We start from the raw sequence: 17728 nt of genomic DNA, 5'->3' as shown, positions 1-17728 counted from the left end.
GCCCTCTTCCCCTCTCTTTCTCCCTGTTTTTTTTCGATTGGAGCCACGGACACTCATCTTGTTCTCGCCGTGATTGCTCGTCGGTGGGGTCACCGGAGGCCGAGGTGAGTTCCCCTTCTCTTCCTCTCTTCTTTTCCCTTCCTCCCGTGCCTTTGTGCGTGGCTTCCGGCGACGGGAGTCGCCGATTCTTGATCAGAAAAAGAGACCTCTGTTTTGGTCTCTTCTTCTCATGGATTTTTCGACGCCGGCGATCGCAACCGACCGCCGGCCTTGCCCCTCCGAACTCGGGAGAGTGGCCCTTTCTTGTCGGTGGGTCCACCGCGTTGGCCGTGGCCTGAACGGTCGGTTAAGGCCAGAGATCCGCAGGTCCCCTGTTCGGCCTGGAAGGAGCCCGAGAGAAGAAGAAGAAAAAGAAGAAAAAGAAGAAAAAAAAAGAAGAAAAAGAGAAAAGAAAAGAAAAGAAAAGAAAAAGAAGAAAAAGAAAAAAAAATAAAAGAAAAAAAAGAAGAAAAAGAAGAAAAAAAGAAAAGAAAAGAAAAAAAGAGAAAAGAAAAAAATAAATAAAAAAAAATATATATATATATATATATATAAATAAATAATTAAAAAAAATGATGAGAGAGAGTTTCTCTCTCTTCTCTCTCTTCTTTCAGTCTGAAACCTTACTTTCTCTCTCCATAATTGGACTTTCTCTCTCTACTTTCTCTCTCTAAAATTTTCTCTCTCTAGATTGTTTCTCTCTCTTGATGGATTTCTCTCTCTCTAAAGTTATTCCTCTAGGATTAGCGTAGTGGAAGGCTTTATCTGATAATTTTGATCGAGTTTAGGGAAGAGTCTGATTTTAAGTGAGGTTTTGATTTGGGATTTGTTTAGATTGAATTTTGAATTAAAATTAATGTAAAAATATAATTTTGGATAATAGGCACTGAAGAATCTTCTAAAAGTTAGTCGATCTGTTCATTCAGTGCTTTGTGAAAGGTAAGTAATGAATCATCTTCTCGAGATATTTCATATTTATTATGAAAATAAATAATTATTCTTTGAAATTATGCATGATTTATGAAATTATGTTTTGAAAAAGTACTTTTGAAATGTTATGGTACGTCGATTATGCACCTGTTCAGTGAAAAATTTATGATATAAAGTGTTTGATACAGAATCGGATTTATGCTCTCAGCCTAACTATGTTTCAGTGGGCCCCACCAATGGGGATTATACGTTGGTACTCAGTGGACTCTGCCAGTGGGGGTTGTGCGCTGGTGTTTGTGGATCCTGCCAGTAGGGGTTGTGCGCTGGTATTCTGTAGACCCCGCCAATGGGGGTTAAACGTTGGTCATAGTCGAGGCTGTTGAGTTACGAGTGTTTTGAATCGAATCGGATTTATGATTATATTATATGTGAATATTTAAAAATATTGGATTTGTATTAAATCAGCATGAAATATATTTTTATATTTATTTGCAATATTATTCTTGAAAATTATATAATATCTGAAATATCTAGTTGAGATATTTGTTACTTATTGGGCTGTCTAGCTTATTATCTTTCTTTCTATTTTTCAGATTCAGATAATTAATTTCAAGCGTGGAAAGAAATATTGGGACAGAGCTTTTAGAGGCGAGATTTAGCATTGTCAACTTTATTGAACTTAGATCTATTGTTTTATTGTTAGTAAAATTTTTATTGGATGTAAAATATTTATTTTAATTACTTGAATTAAAGTTGAATAATAATTATTTGAATTTATTCCACTGTGATGCATTGATATCGTGATGAGATGCCTTGCATGCTTATGGAGAGAGTTCTTCATAAGTAAGCGGTGGATGCCGCGACCTTCTGCTCGCAATCTCGGACTGAGGGCGTGATAAGTATAAGCAAGCTGAGATTTTGTAGCATGATGGATGTTGAACAATTGAAATGAGGTTGTTGTAACTTACCGCATTTGCGTTGGTCCTTGATGGGAGTGACTGCACCCTTTGCCCTCCGGTCCATGCTGGCGGGCACTGCAGTGGCGTTCTCATACTTGAAGCTCTTTGTCGCCATCGTAGAGCTCGCGTGGGATGGTTTAAATCCGGTGTACATGGCGGTGAACTCTTCATTGGTGAGGTCCGCAAACTGATTGATACCGAGCTTGTACTTGTGGTTCCCAGCAGCGTTGAATGATTCGATCAATTCGATGTTTGCTTGGAAAATTTTGGAGCGCTGCTCCTTCTCGGCTGCGTCTTTGTACACGCGCCCAAACTGAGCCATCCATTGCTCGTGCTTCTCCATCATCGATATGTCGGTAAGCGTGCGGGATGCGGCGTGAGAAGCCCAGAGGGCGATCACAGCCAAGGCTGCCAATAGGCATTTTTTTGTTGAGAAAGCCATGGAGCTAAAGGTGGTGTGAACGGTGGAATGGAGCGGGCAAGGGAATTAAATCGGTTCTATGTATTGAATGGGTTTTGCTATAACCAGTGCCCCAAGGGCATTGGTCAAGGGATATTTATTGCTTCTTGAAAACCAATAAAACCTTTATTCAAGGCATCTTAGACGAGAATTATACCCATGACATGAGTCAACATCTCGTTTCTCATTAACGTTAGCTTTATTCTTTTTAAAAGACAAAAACATCCATTACAGATTATTAACAAAATTTTTATTAAAAAATTTATTTTTTATAAATTTTTACCTCCACTTTTAGAGCAAGTAAGTTGTAAAAGTTATTAAAGATGAAAAAAATTTAATATATAAGAAAAGAGACTTGACGCAAGTATGCGGAGGTCAAGAGAGAGAGTGCTGTTTGGGGACAAAGCTATAAGGCAAGCTAGCACCGTCTTCTCGTCTTTTTCTAGAACTTCGTCACCTCTCCCTCCTCCTAGTCACCAATACCTACGTCACCACCACATCTAACTTTATCTAACTTCCTGTCATTTTTGAAATTCTTATTTTTTTTTTTTGAAAAATAAATTTGATGGTACTTATGAAGAAGAATGTGCGTTAATGTATTTGTAATACATATTTTTATCTTTAAAAAAAATAAAGCTAATATTAATAAGAAATGAGATATTGACTTATGTGATGGATATAATCCTCATTTTTGATGTCTTGAATAAAAATTTTATTGATTTTTAAAAAATAATAAATTTTCCTCAACTAATGCCCTTAGGGCACTGGTTAGCAAAACCCGTATTGAATTCGTAGGAGAGGGTGTTGGTTTGTATAGAAGAGACAGAGAGGGTTGCACTGGACGTAGAGGTCGCGGATAAGGACTTCTACGTGCCGTGCATGACTTTTGCATTGATTTGGATGAGGAGAATGACAACTTCAAATTAATGTCACCACACTGATTTGAAAAAAAAAAGAAGCCTAATTAGCAAGCTGGTGATTTTAAAGAGGCTAATTATTACAGAACAACAAGCACAAGATTTTTGCTTCGTTGGAGAAGGCTTCCCTATTGACTATTGGGTTTCTTATTTGCAATCGGAGGTGTTCGATAATTAAACCGAACTTACTAATGATCTCCCGTGAGTTAACCTGAAATGATATTCTACTTGATGTTCTGATCTACATCATCTCAATCAATATGAGCAGTATATTTTAACATAATACCTGGTACAATGTAAAATTATTGGTCAAGATTTTTTAGTAAGTTATCTATTACTTTAAATTAATTTCTTAGTTCCTAAATGTTCTAGTTGAATCTTAAGATGATGATTTATGTTGGATTTGCTATGTTTGTCGAGATTTGGAGACCCCAATTTCTAAAATTCTGACCAACATCCTAAACTATGTTGGGCCTTGTATTTCTATATATTAAAGTTATGATCTTTCCCTCCAAGCGGAGGTGGCAGAGAGGTACATGTACGTACTTGCCGTGGGGTTTTGCCCGATATGGATGAGGGAATTGGGAGGAGAAAGATAGGACCCCACAAAACGAAACATCGGGTGATACCAGCGGGTTATGTAACAGAAAGGAAGGGCAGGTTGGGATTACGTGCAGAAGGTTACTCGTCGTAAAGGATTCCACGGAACAGGCGCCAATTATGGGATCTTTGTTTTGGTGGAGTTGGCAGCAACAGTAAGTCTGGGATCTTTGTTTTCGATTGAACGAAATTTAACAGTAAATTCTTATTTTGCCGTCATAGACACGTTAATGTTGACAGGTTTCAACCCTATCTTTCCCTTTACAATTGATGTGGAAACAAATCGGCCACTCCTTTCTTAGATTATTCATATTTAATATTCATAAATAAACGTATTTGAGTTTTTTTTTTTTTTTGCATGCAGTGTGCTGTGTATTTTTATCTTTGTTAAAACATCTGGACCTGTGCATCAACCTGATATCTTATAGAGGCTAATTTTTAATGGCAGGTGCAATATTGAATCCTTCACTATTGGTTATTGGATCTCCTATTTGCCCCTGTAGGGACACTATTTGACAGCTTTCTTTGGGATCTAATATATATAAATGGAGGCTCTTCATTTGCAGAGCTCCTTTAGGCACCCTCTCGGTAACAGGAATTGTCATCTTTTATGGAGGGGTAGGGGTTGTACCTTTCATGCGAAATAATGATTTGCTGTGTGATTCCACTGATGGATTACGCCAAAGTCGCTTCGAGTGCAAGATTAGAGAGTTTGGACTGTTTTGAGAGCTGTATGGGGTGCGATCCAATGAACAATATTGTGAAAGAAGACCAATTAATTTTTGGCACGAAAGGTGCAACCTTAATCCCTTGTGGAGCGCTAGGGTCCCGCACACCGTTTCTCTCTCTCTCTCTCTTGTGATTTCCTTGAATTTGGCTGACTCCACGTGCTGGACTCACCACGCAGAAGGCTGGTCATATCCTGAGGATCTACTGCCACAAAAAAAAAGAGTCTGATATAAACCATTGCTAATGCTCTAGGAATTTTTCAGTTCGAAGCGATCTCGGCTCCGCTAACAGTGAAAACAATATGCATTACTCTTCCCAACTGGTTAGACGTGTTTCAAGACAGCAAGAAAAGTAAGATCATTTGGATTCTACATCAGTTGATAAAAATCGGGTGAATGAGTTTCTTTGACAATTACTGAAGGTTTAGTGTAAGGGAAGAAAAGAGAATGGAACGGTTAGCACCAGCATCTTCAAAGCACAATGCAACTTGCTGAAAATTTGCTCTGAAAACCTGTAACAGAAGGTATCTACAGACAAGGAACCTGCTCACATCCATAGCTTCTTCAGGCTGTTATATTTCTACCAAAATTCAACAACAAGCCATAGCATAGGGCCTACAGAAATTTCTGGTATAACTTAATATGAGCGCTTAGCAGATTACCTTCAGATTTCATACCAGCAAAAATTCAGAAAAGACTATTCTTATTTTAAGGGTCTTCATGAATCATGAAGGGATGAGCGATTTTGTTTTGGGTCCACGGTTCGCTTATGAACTGATAAATCCATGCTTCGTGCGTGCATCCCCAAACTTATTTGTTTTTATATTATTTCAGATAATATAATATAATAAAATCTGATGGAAGTATCTTACTTCTTCCGTTTTCTCAAAAAAAAAAAAAAAAAAAATCAACACACAACACATTAGCCATACCTGTCATCTTTCAAGTTTTTTGCTTTTGTACTCTACAACTTATAATATTAATAATATTGATGATAATAATAATAATAATATTTTGAATAAATAAAAATATTTTAATAAAAATATTAATTTTATTAATAATATTTTTAGAAGATTGATAATATTGAATAATATCAGAAGGAGCGTATTTTGTTAAAGGAGGATGATGTGCACCATCATGAAGAAAGAGATGATCACATGTCATATATGGATCCAAGAGCCAAATTAATGATTTTACTCACGTGCGTAGAAGCATGATATGGTGCGAATCAGATTTGGCAGAAATTTGAAAAAAATTATTGCTTGGAAAAAGAGCCGAGTTTAGAAGCTTGTTATGTTCTTCCTAATTCACCATGATCTCCAGCCACCATCATTTCCATAGTAGCAAGATACGGCCACTATTATTTTTTTTGTAGCAAGATATAGCCATCATCATTTCTATGATAGTCAAATTCTGTTATTTCCTTCCATTTACTGAATGTCTTATGTTCCCTCTCTTATCTATATAAAGGGAGGCGACCTATGTATTCAATTCAGATTTCAATGAATGAAAATGAGTGTTGCTGATTTCTCTTATCTAAACCCTGTGTGTTAGTGGCGAGTTATAAACCCTAGAACTTATCACTCACATTCTTCTTTTCTTGAGTGTGGCGTTCTACCCCTTTGTGATCTGATTGTGGTGATTTTCTTATCAATCAGATTTCAAAGGTTTCTTTTTTTTTTTCTCTTTTTCTGTGCTCCAACCTTTATTCTTACCTACACAAGATAGTTATTTAGGCCTGGGCACATCAGTTTGGTATCAGAGCCTGAGGGAGTGTTTGACATCCAAATCATGTCTGGAGGAGATGAGGCCCCTGTCATTCCTAGAGGCATGAGTCTGGAACAAGCTCAGATTATGGAGCTCCAGCGGCGTCAAGAAGAGATGATGGAGCAACTCAATCGCCTAACACAAGCGTTTGAGCGGTTGGCAACACTTTCCCCACCACCACAGCGGCATGGCCATCCAGCACCACGACGAGTTGATCGCAATGATGAAGAGGAGTATGACGAATCCGGAGATGATGATGGTATGGAGGAACACCCATGGCAAAAGCGGCAGCAAAGGAGTTTGGGAGACAATATTAAGATGAGGATCCCATCCTTTAAAGGAACCAGCTCACCCGAAGAATATCTGAAATGGGTGCAACGTGTGGAGAAGGTCTTTGAATGTCAAGATTATTTTGAGATAAAAAAATGTAAACTTGCTGCCCTTGAATTCACTGATTATGCTAATCTTTGGTGGGAGAATGTGAAAGCTCAGCGTAGGAGGGATGGAGAAGAGGAGATCCAGATCTGGAGGCTTATGAAGCGGATCATGGAGAAGCGATTTGTCCCTCAATATTATAAGCAAGACCTGTACATCAAGTTACAAAGCTTGAGACAAGGGGGGATGTGTTTTGAGGATTATGTCAAAGAATTTGAGATGCTGATGATGAGATACGATTTGCGAGAACCTCAAGAACAGACCATTGCAAGGTTCTTAGGAGGCTTGAATAAGGAGATTGCTGATACGGTGGAGTTACAAACTTATGTGTTCCTTGACGATGTGATCAAACTTGCTGTTAAGGTGGAGAGATAGCGCAAGCGTGGTGCAAGTAAGCCAAGTAAGACTACCAACTCATCTTCCTTATCACCATGGTCCGTCCCTAAGACGGTGCCAAAACAAGTAGAAAAAGGTGATTCTAGCAAGCGAGTCACAGATACGGCCAAAGAAAAAGAGGTGAAAAATTCACAACCTCTCAGATGAAGTCGAGATATCAAGTGTTTCAAGTGTCTTGGTTACGGTCATATAGCCTCTGAATGTCCAAACAAGATGGTGATGTTCATTCGAGAGTCACAAGAAGAAATTGAAAGTGAAGATGAGGCTATTTTGGAAGAGGTAAAAGAAAATTATGTGGAGTTTGCAGATGAAGGAGAGCTGTTGGTTATTCGTCGCAACCTGAACCTACAAGCCAAAGTGGATGATGAGCAGCGCGAAAATATCTTCCACACCAGGTGTACCATCCATGATAAGGTATGTGGTGTTATCATTGATGGAGGTAGCTGTACCAATGTGGCTTCTACTATTTTGGTAGAAAAACTTAATTTGGTGATTATGAAGCATCTCCATCCCTATAGATTGCAATGGCTTACTGACGATGGTGATGTGAAGGTTACAAAGCAGGTTGTAGTACTTTTCTCTATTGGCAAGTCCTACAAAGATGAGGTTGTTTGTGATGTGGTTCCTATGAAAGCCAGCCATCTTCTTTTGGGAAGGCCTTGGCAGTACGATTGGAGGGCTATTCATGACGGCTTCAAAAACACCTATTCATTTGTCAAGAATGGGAAGAACATAGTGTTGGCACCACTTAGCCCGCAACAGGTCCAGAAGGATCAGCTTGTGATTGAAAAGGGCAAGAAAGAGAATCTATTTGCCAACAAGGGGGAAATGAAGCGAGTTTTGACTAACCATCACTACAGAAAAAATAGCCATTAACGACGCTATTAATGGTCATTAACGACGCTTTAAAGCGTCGCTATTTGGCTTTACGATGCTTCGAAAAGCGTCAGCAAAGCGTCGACTATGTAAGAGTGGGGACGAATAGCGCCGACGCTTTTTAAAAGCGTCGTTATTTTTTAACGACGCTTTAAAGCATCGTAAAGATTTACATTAACGACGCTTTAAAGCGTCGTTAAATTTGTCTTAACGACGCTTTAAAGCATCGTTAATGGAAATCTTTACGACGCTTTAAAGCGTCGTAAATATTTACATTAACGACGCTTATAAGCGTCGTTAATGTAAAAATTTACGACACTTTAAAGCGTCGCAAAAGACAAATTTAACGACGCTTATAAGCGTCGTTAAAGGTTTTAAGAGGAAAAAAAAAATACAAATATTATTTAAAAAAAAAATAATACAATACATTCCTGTATGAAATCATATCACACCTGTACAATACAATAAATATGTACAATCACCACATTCACATTCACACCTGTACAATCACCATCATTCACATCACCTGTACAATACAATAAACATGTACAATCACCACATTCACATTCACACCTGTACAATCACCATCATTCACATCAAAAGCAAGCTGAAATAAAAAATTTAATCAAACCAAAAGATAATATTTTATATAAATAAAAATAAAGTACTAATCGTCCATTACAATCAAGAGTAATATAAATAAATATAAAAATACAACAAAAATAAAATAACATCAATCTGCAGGCGGATGGTCGTCGTTGTCTCCACGTGACGTGCCGCTATCACGACGGGTGCCTGATATGCCAGGAGCCTACAAAAAATATATCAAAAGCATGATTTGCATATCTATAAATAAAATATATAAATCATTAAATTAATACAAAAATATATATTTAATATTATGTGTTTACCTGAGATGAACCATACATCTCTAATAAAGATGTAAGGCGATCAATCTGTCCCCTCATGGCCTGCATCTCGGCACGGCTCTGTCGCATCTCCTCCATCTCAGCGGCACGACTCTGTCTAATCTCCTGTATCTCCGCCTCGAGTCTGCGAACGCGTGAATCCTGAGCATCTGCTGCAGCATGCTGCATATATCTACTAACCTCAGATAACTGAGTGGGGGTGACTCCTACTCCATAACCCCTCACTCGGCCGTAGCGCTCTGGTCCCATCAACTCTGTGAAGACCTCGGTCTCGATACGGCTCTGCTGCGTAGATGCTGCGGACTCGTCGTCACGCTCCGCAATGAGAGATGTAGCCCTCTCCTGTATTTTTTTTGAAAACAAGAGTTATACATTAATAGCTAACAAAATTAAATTCAAATCATTGCAAAAAATATAATATTAATAATACCGTACATATAAATCTCTCGACTCATCTCGAACAAAAGTACCATCCTGATGAGTATGAGTCATCCGATAAAACTCCACTTGTCCGGGTTCCCTCCCATGCTCATCCTCCTACACAAATAATTTCAATTTTAAGCAAACAATTATGATAATTTAAAAAAATATATGAGTATCATGATACAGACATGGTCCACGATACATAATGATATTAGTTATATAAATATTTGAACATAAAAATTAAAAGTTAATTATGAAAGTTTAAGGAACATACAAACTCCTGTCGGAGTCGTGCATAACTCTTCGACCCCGATGTATGAGGAACAGACTGAGCTGCTCGTGCAGCTCTACCAATAGCAGAATAAGTCTGTAAAATAAAGTAAAGAACTTGTTATATATACAATATATAATAAAAATCAATATTTTTATAAAATATTTAGAAAAAAAGATAATAAACAGATAATATACCTGTGCCCTCTCGGAGAACCAATAATGAACCAACTCCATCCACTGATGAGGGGGTACATCAGGAGGACAATTCCTAGCAACCTCCTCCTCTGTCATACCCTGTCTCATATAGTCCTTCTTCAATTGCGCTCTATATTCTTTCCATTTGCGGTTGAGAGACTTCATTACAAAATCATGAGTGGATGGAGGGAGAACAAACTTGCTCTATAAAAAAAAAAGTTAAATGAAATAAATTATATAAATGATTAACAATTAATATACAGTATGAACATCAATTCATTACCTCTATAACTCGGAGGAGCTCAACTTTGTACGTTGGAAGCATGTCATTCCATTTTGCATAGCCCAACGGACATAGCTGAGGCCTCCGAGCAACAGTCCCCAAAAATGAAGTCAATAAGCAGGCAGCTTTCTTAATTGGCTGACCTAGCTGATTGCACTCCACAACAATCCTCTCGCCCTCACACATCTGCCACACATCTCGTACTACTGTGGGTCCGCGTCTGGGGCGTACTCTCCCGGATCCGTCTGTAAAAAATACATAAAAGTAACTATATCATAAATATACATAAAATGAAATAAAAAAAATTTACATGAAAGACAATATATACCCTGCACGTGTATCTCATCATCTGGCTGATGAACAGGAGGATCGTGCTGTGCTGATGATGAAGGACAGGGCTCAGAATGCTGTGCAGCTGAACTGGCCTCAGGCTGCTGTGCTGAAGAAGACGTACCAGCCTCTGTCTGTGAAAACTGGAACTGCACACCAGCATATCGTCCCCTGCGACGCATGATGTCACCTAGCATTTATATAAATAAAAGGTAGAATCAGTTAATATATGGAGCAAAATAACACAATAATTAATGCAAAATATATACATCATAAATAATTATTACCAGTAACAATCAAGCAGTAGTGTTTTCTTCGAATTCTGTTCTAACCAACGTCGTCGTATCATTTAAATCATCAGCTGGCACAAAATTGTAGGGCATACATTGTGTATAAGTGTCATCGTCATCATCCTCCACTTGGTTTCCCATATCATATAAGTCTCTAGGTTTTGTTTTGATGACAGTAAACCAATCTTTATCTTTTGCGTCTTGTACATAAAATACTTGACGAGCTTGAGATGAAAAAATGAATGGGTCATCCTTCAATAACACACCAGTGTGTATCAACCTTGAAAAATTTACAAGTGTAAATCCATTTGCATCTTGTTTCAAACCCCTTGGTGAGTTTATGTCTATCCAATCACATCTAAACAGTACTACTTTAAATTTTCCATAATAATCCAACTCATAGATATCTTTAAGTGCACCATAATAGGATTTTCCATCCGCTTCCACCATAACACCGCTATTCTGTGTTTTTCTAAATTTCTCCCGTTCTCTAGTATGAAATTTAAAGCCATTAATTATGAAACTATTATATCTATTCACAATCTTGTTAGGTCCTCGAGCAAGAGCTATTAGTTCATCTGACTTATTTGTCTCCATCATCTTTGATACCTAACAAAAAATGATATGACGAAGTGCAGTTGAGTTATCTGATATTAAATATGTATCAAAAATTAATATATCTAATAATTAAATATAAATCACACCTGATTCGAAAGCCACATAGGGAATAACTCGACCAACCATCGCTGTTCAATCCTTGCATTAGGACGAATGTTATGATTGGCTCGTCTCTGATAAATTAAAAATTCACTGCATAAAATATAAATATGTCATTTAGAACATTATATCTAATATAAAATTTAAATTTTGATGTCATTCCTTAAATATACTAACCTGCGATGGTCAGATATTATGTCACTATGAAGTAACACATAACGATGTGCTTGTGCTAAGGATTTTTGATCAAGTACAATACCTTCACCTCTTCCCAAGAATTTTCCAGCAGTTAAAAACTTATACAGTTCTGAATTCTCCACAAAGTCATTATGCCGTTGAGGTCGACTAAAAATAGTCTCTACACCTTGAAGATATCTTGAACAAAATGTCAAACATTCATCCGCAATATATGCTTCAGCAATCGAGCCTTCGGGATAGGCTCTATTTCGCACATAATCTTTAAGACGCACAAGATACCTTCAAGAATTAAATATTTATTAAAATATCAGTATGCTGTTGTTTCTAATAAAATTATCAAAAGATTTAAGGTTTGTAATAATACCTCTCAATAGGATACATCCATCTATAATGTACCGGTCCACCAACTTTAACTTCTGAAGCTAGGTGAACGAGCAGATGTACCATAATAGTAAAAAATCCAGGAGGAAAAATCTTTTCCATCTGGCAAAGTGTAATTGCAATATCCGATTCTAACTGATCAAGTTCCCGAGGATCAATAACTTTGGAACATAATGCCTTAAAGAATGACGATAATCGAAGTACAATTGTAACAACTTGTTTCGGCAATGACGATCTTAAAGCTATTGGAAAAATATCTTGCATCAATATGTGACCATCATGACTTTTAAGATTTGAAAGTTTTCGATCCTTTAGATGCACACATCGTGAAATATTCGATGCATATCCATCGGGTACTTTGATACTTTTCAAAACTCCCAAAAAATTATCCTTTTCTCGAGCAGACATTGTGTAACATGCAGGAGGCACATAAATTCTATCATTAGCAAGCATTTTAGGATGAAGTTCCTGTCGGATACCCATTTCTTTTAAATCAAGACGTGCCTTCATGTTATCTTTGCTCTTTCCATCAAGGTTTAAAAATGTTCCAAGTAAATTATCGCAAACATTCTTCTCTATATGCATGACATCAAGATTGTGCCGAATAAGATTATATTTCCAATAAGGTAAGTCAAAAAAGATACTTCATTTTTTCCATAAATATTTACTTGGCTGTTGTGTAGATGCTATCTGTGTGTCTTCCTCATTTTCATCCTCGAAATAATTGTCTGGATCTTGAAACAACTCTGCATCTATAGTACTGATACTGACTTCCTCTGGTAACCCTTCGTGCACTGAGCGTTCAACATCATCCCTTCCTCTTTTTTTAGAGGACTTTGAGTGCTTACCATAGCTGTAATTCATGCCATCCATTTGTCTATGAACATCAGTTCCAGAAGGTGGAATAGGGGCACATCCCAATTCTATAGTACCATCAAACAAATCTTTCTGAAATCGAAACGGATGATTTGCTTCCAACCATCGACGATGTCCCATGTAACAAAATTTACCTCCATGTTTTAACCAAATTGAATGTGTTGAATCTCCACAACAAGGACATGCGACCCGTCCCTTTGTACTCCAGCCAGATAAATTGGCATATGCTGGAAAATCATTAATAGTCCATAACAATGCTGCCCGTAGTTTAAATGTTTGGCCGTTGGAAGCATCAAATGCATCAACACCCTCCCATAACTGTTTCAATTCCTCTATCAAAGGCTGTAGAAAAATATCAATATCATTGCCTGGACCCTTATCTCCTGGAATAACCATTGACAAGATAAGTGATGATTGTTTCATGCACATCCACGGTGGCAAATTGTAAGGTATCAAAATGACTGGCCAAGTGCTGTAGGTAGAACTCAGGGTCCGAAATGGATTGAAGCCATCAGAAGCTAAGCCAAACCTAACACTGCGAACATCAGAGGCAAAATCAGGATGTCTATCATCAAATGCTTTCCATTGAAGACTATCTGCTGGATGTCTCAACATTCCATCCTTTGTACGTCCTTCATGATGCCATCTCATTGATGAAGCTGTTTTTGATGATGCATAAATCCTTTTCAATCTAGGTATAAGAGGAAAGTAACGCAATACCTTGGCCGGTTTCTTTTAAATCCGCGTTGCATCCAATTCATTCAGTACATCATCTCGATCTTCTTTTTGTGTTATCCATCTTGAAGATCCACATACATTGCATGACTCTTGATTAGCGTTTTCACCCCGATATAACATACAATCTTTCGGACAACTATGAATCTTTTCGTATCCAAGATCCAATTCCTTTACTACTTTCTTGGCTTCATAATACGATGGTGGTAAACGAGTGCTTTCTGGAAATGCATCCTTTAATAACTTGAGCAGCATGGTAAAACTCTTTCCAGACCATCCATTCAAATATTTGATATGAAATAAATGAACAAGAAAAGAAATCTTAGAAAATTTTGTACAACCCGGATATAATTCTTCGTCTGCATCTTTCATTAAGGTGTGATAACGAGCTGTCTTATCATTAGATGTATGTATGGGCTCCTCAACATGCATACGTTCCGTATGCGTACATCCATCAAACATCCCAACTGTTTCTTGTATACTACTAGATTCTCCTAAATTTTGAACATCAAATCCAAAAGCATCTGTGATCAAACCCCTTATATCATCATCTCTTGCAGAATTGTCTTCTAGGCTAGTGGATCCGCAATGAGTCAGGGGTTGGTTACATGATGATGGCAACATAGATTCTCCATGAAAAATCCAGTCGGTATAACCTCTTAAAAAACCATTCCATACCAAATATTCTTCAACATTTTGTGGATCTAAAGAAGAACTATTTACACATTTCCGACATGGACATAAAATTTTTCCATTCAAACTACTTTTCTCCATACCAAATTTAATAAAGTCATGAACTCCATCTAAATATTCTTTACTATTCCTTGATTTATTTATCCAACTTTTATCCATTGTAGGATAAAACTGACCGAACTTGCAATTTATCTAAAAATAAAAAAAAATTATACAATCTATATTAATGCAATGAGTAAAAAATATCAGTCATTTCATAAAATCCAAAAAAATAACAACTACATAAAGTTTACATAGTAAATGCTTGCTATCATCAACTAATAGGTAAAGAAGGTCCTATCCCATTCAGAAAATGTATTAATTCTATAGGTCAATTACAAAAATCAAATGATATGCAACAAGAGCCGAAAAAAATTTCGGCAGCATTTCCCCTTAGTTCTTCCGTATAGGAAGAACAAAAGGAAAATACCATCCGAATTTTTTTCCGAACCTCTCAGCATACCATTTGATTATGGTAATGACCTATAGAATTACTCACATTTTCCAAACTGTCCATACTGGACAATCAATTGATCAATGTACATAATTCTTTTATCCGTACAAAAATAAATAAATGTACGAATATAATAGAATATGTACATTAATCAAAAGACGGATCTATGTTTCGATGCAATGTAATTTTTGAAAAATTAATTCATAATTAATTTGATTTAATACCTGATATTAACTTGGGGAGTAGTGGACAAAGAAACTTGGCCCAGCTTAATCCAGATGCTTAGTCTTCATCAGTCACGAAGATAAGGATAACGTAGGCCACACGATATCAGGGTCCAGCCACATAACGAGCGCCACATGTCAGATAAGCAATCGATCAGGATTCATGAAACTATGAAATTATCCATTCATCAACCATGTATCACAACCTTAATTAATTGTACTACATATTTTCGGGTGAACCTCGTAGAGAGATACTAAGAGGGTGTGGTTGTAAATTGATCTAGCTCTATATCATTTATTTTATGCTACACAGGTTTACCATATTTGATATTTGATAACTGGTTGTAAATTGATCATGTACAACCAGTTGTTAACCACCAAATCCAAAAGAGTATGACTTGCATAATTTGGAGCACAGACATACATGAAGTACAAGCCTACTCACTAAATTAAAATTTTCCTGTTACACATATTTGCATTATAATCCTTGCACAAGCACAGTAAAATAGAAACTTCAAAAGAACTATATATAAGCATGCCATTGATCAGAGGAAACAAACACAGAGAAGATTCTGGAAGACAGAGTGAGTGAAAAATAGATGCAGAAGCATAAGTAAGGGGGATTGGTAGCAAGAAGAGCAACATACTCACCGATCAAAGAGATTTTCAGGGTCCATCCTAAAATGTCAGGATAAATTTCACCACACTTCATAAACATTGCAGTAAAAAAACTTTCATTAATGAATTCAAGGTTTCATGTATTTAGAGCATGACATGATGACGGATGCTAAACAAGATTAAAGTATGATTTACAGCAGGAAGGTTGAAACAGGCCAAAATGAAATATAATAATACTATCATTGATCCAAAGAGACTAAATAACATCATCCACAGAAAGTAACATAATGACAAATAGATGAGTCATGCTCAAGTAATCACAAAATAATCAAAACACAACACTGCTAACATCATACTTGTTTCAAAATGAAAGAAAACATGGATTTAGGATGCCAGGTTTTGTGAAAGAAAACCATGCAGCACTAATAACGTCATATTGTTTTTAACTAGAATATTATGAAGGTGTAACTCTAGAAGATCATAATATTAGCATTTGCATTTCGTTACAAAAGAAAAAAACTACAAAATACAGATAACTCCAAAAGTTCATTATTTGTTTTCCTTATATTAGGCAGTGTATCCTTTCATCTTTCGTTCTACATTAGCGCTATATAGGCATTAAATAGCAATGTGTATCACAACATCATGGTAGCACATCTCCAGTAAATTAGAATCATAAGATTTGGTATAAAATTATCCCATCTCCCTCTCTTGCATTAGATGAAAATGAACCCAAATAAAGGGTTTTGGAATCCTTTTATGACCCATTGCCGGCCCAAACTAGTCAGCAACTACCAGATCAAACTTTCTATATAAGCCGATACGGGCAACATAAACCATACTGCAGAATACACACCTACTTGAAATGGAAGATGAGTCACATGCACATCGCACATGCACAAGGCAGACATGGACATGCACAGAGAGAAACCAATTGATGGACAACTTGCACCATCAAATTTCAACAGAGAAGAACTCTCTCACTTTCCTAGACCTAGGCGTATCAAAACCAGTCATGTGAAGATCTCCTCACACTCCCTAAAACCTAGCATCCACAGCAAAGAATTCTAGACCAAATTCGGAGCTCCAAAGAGAAGAACTCGCAATGTAAATCCTCTGTCCGTCTTTCTAAATATAAAGAACCCTAATTTCGAGCTTCCAAGCTCCACAATATCAACTAATTAAGAAGAAATACTAAAGAACAGGGGAATTATACCAGAATCCACGGATATCTCATCACCTTGAGGATTCGATTTGCGAATTTCTCGGATTCTGGGGTTTCCAGGCGGTGGATCCGATGCTGGAGCTGGATCGACCGGAGACCGCGTCGATGTTCGATGACGGAGAGGATTTCCGCTCTGAGAAATGGTAAACACATATTAGATGCGATTACCGGTCATGACACAGGGAAGGAGGGAGGGGGAGAGAGAGAGAGACCGAACCTTTGGGCCGAAATTGAATCGGTCGAACACGAATCAGTCTGCGCCAAACAAAATCCAAGCAAAAGTGCACGGCAATCGAAGGGAATCGTGATGGGAAGATGGCCGCCGGGAGGGGGGAGGGGAGGAGGGCCGGTGGGGTGGCTGCTTCCAGCGGACGGTGTATGGCTTCGACAGCGCGGGTGCGGCGTCGACGGACGCGGCAGCAGAGGGGAGCGGCAAACGGCGGTGAGCCGTGGACGGCGGATGCGCGTGGACGGCGGGCGCGGTGCCGGCGGCGGAGATGAGACGGGGTCGGCGGAAGAAATTAAGGATGGAAAGGGCGGCGGTAGATGGATTAGGGCACGGGGGAAGAAGGGTATTAAACGAACCTAACGACGCTTTTTAGCATCGTAAATTACTGTACAAAAGCGTCGGCATTTGCTTTATTTAACGATGCTTTTGCTAAAAGCGTCGGCGTTGAACGCCGACGCTTTTAAGCGTCGTTAAATGACGACGCTTTTAAAAAGCGTCGGCAGGTCTGC

General features: G+C 37.8%; 2 protein-coding genes across 3 annotated transcripts in view; both read right to left on the bottom strand.

Moving 5' to 3' along the window:
• The window catches only part of LOC140857133 (senescence-specific cysteine protease SAG39-like), a 28329-nt gene extending 25908 nt beyond the window's left edge, over positions 1–2421 (bottom strand). Inside the window, exon 1 of the mRNA XM_073255553.1 lies at positions 1938–2421. Coding sequence (XP_073111654.1) covers positions 1938–2370 — 433 coding nt within the window. The 5' untranslated portion in view covers positions 2371–2421. The remainder of the gene's footprint in view (positions 1–1937) is intronic.
• Positions 2422–8727: 6306 nt separating this feature from the next.
• Positions 8728–16148, bottom strand: LOC140857131 (uncharacterized). Of its 2 annotated transcripts, XM_073255548.1 has the most exons (8): positions 15148–16148; positions 10539–10730; positions 10211–10455; positions 9928–10131; positions 9734–9826; positions 9472–9573; positions 9019–9378; positions 8728–8918 (listed from the first exon to the last, which is right to left on the bottom strand). In XM_073255548.1, exons 2-8 carry the CDS (start codon positions 10720–10722, stop codon positions 8841–8843), a joined length of 1266 nt encoding a protein of 421 aa, XP_073111649.1. In that variant the 5' UTR covers positions 10723–10730; positions 15148–16148; the 3' UTR covers positions 8728–8840. The 2 variants fall into 2 exon arrangements, with proteins under 2 accessions (XP_073111649.1, XP_073111650.1); XM_073255549.1 differs by lacking the exon at positions 10539–10730.
• Positions 16149–17728: the final 1580 nt, after the last annotated feature.

Source organism: Elaeis guineensis, chromosome 4 (genome assembly GCF_000442705.2).
Source record: "Elaeis guineensis isolate ETL-2024a chromosome 4, EG11, whole genome shotgun sequence".
Classification (NCBI taxonomy): Eukaryota; Viridiplantae; Streptophyta; class Magnoliopsida; order Arecales; family Arecaceae; genus Elaeis; species Elaeis guineensis.
This window is presented reverse-complemented; position numbering and strand designations above follow the sequence as displayed.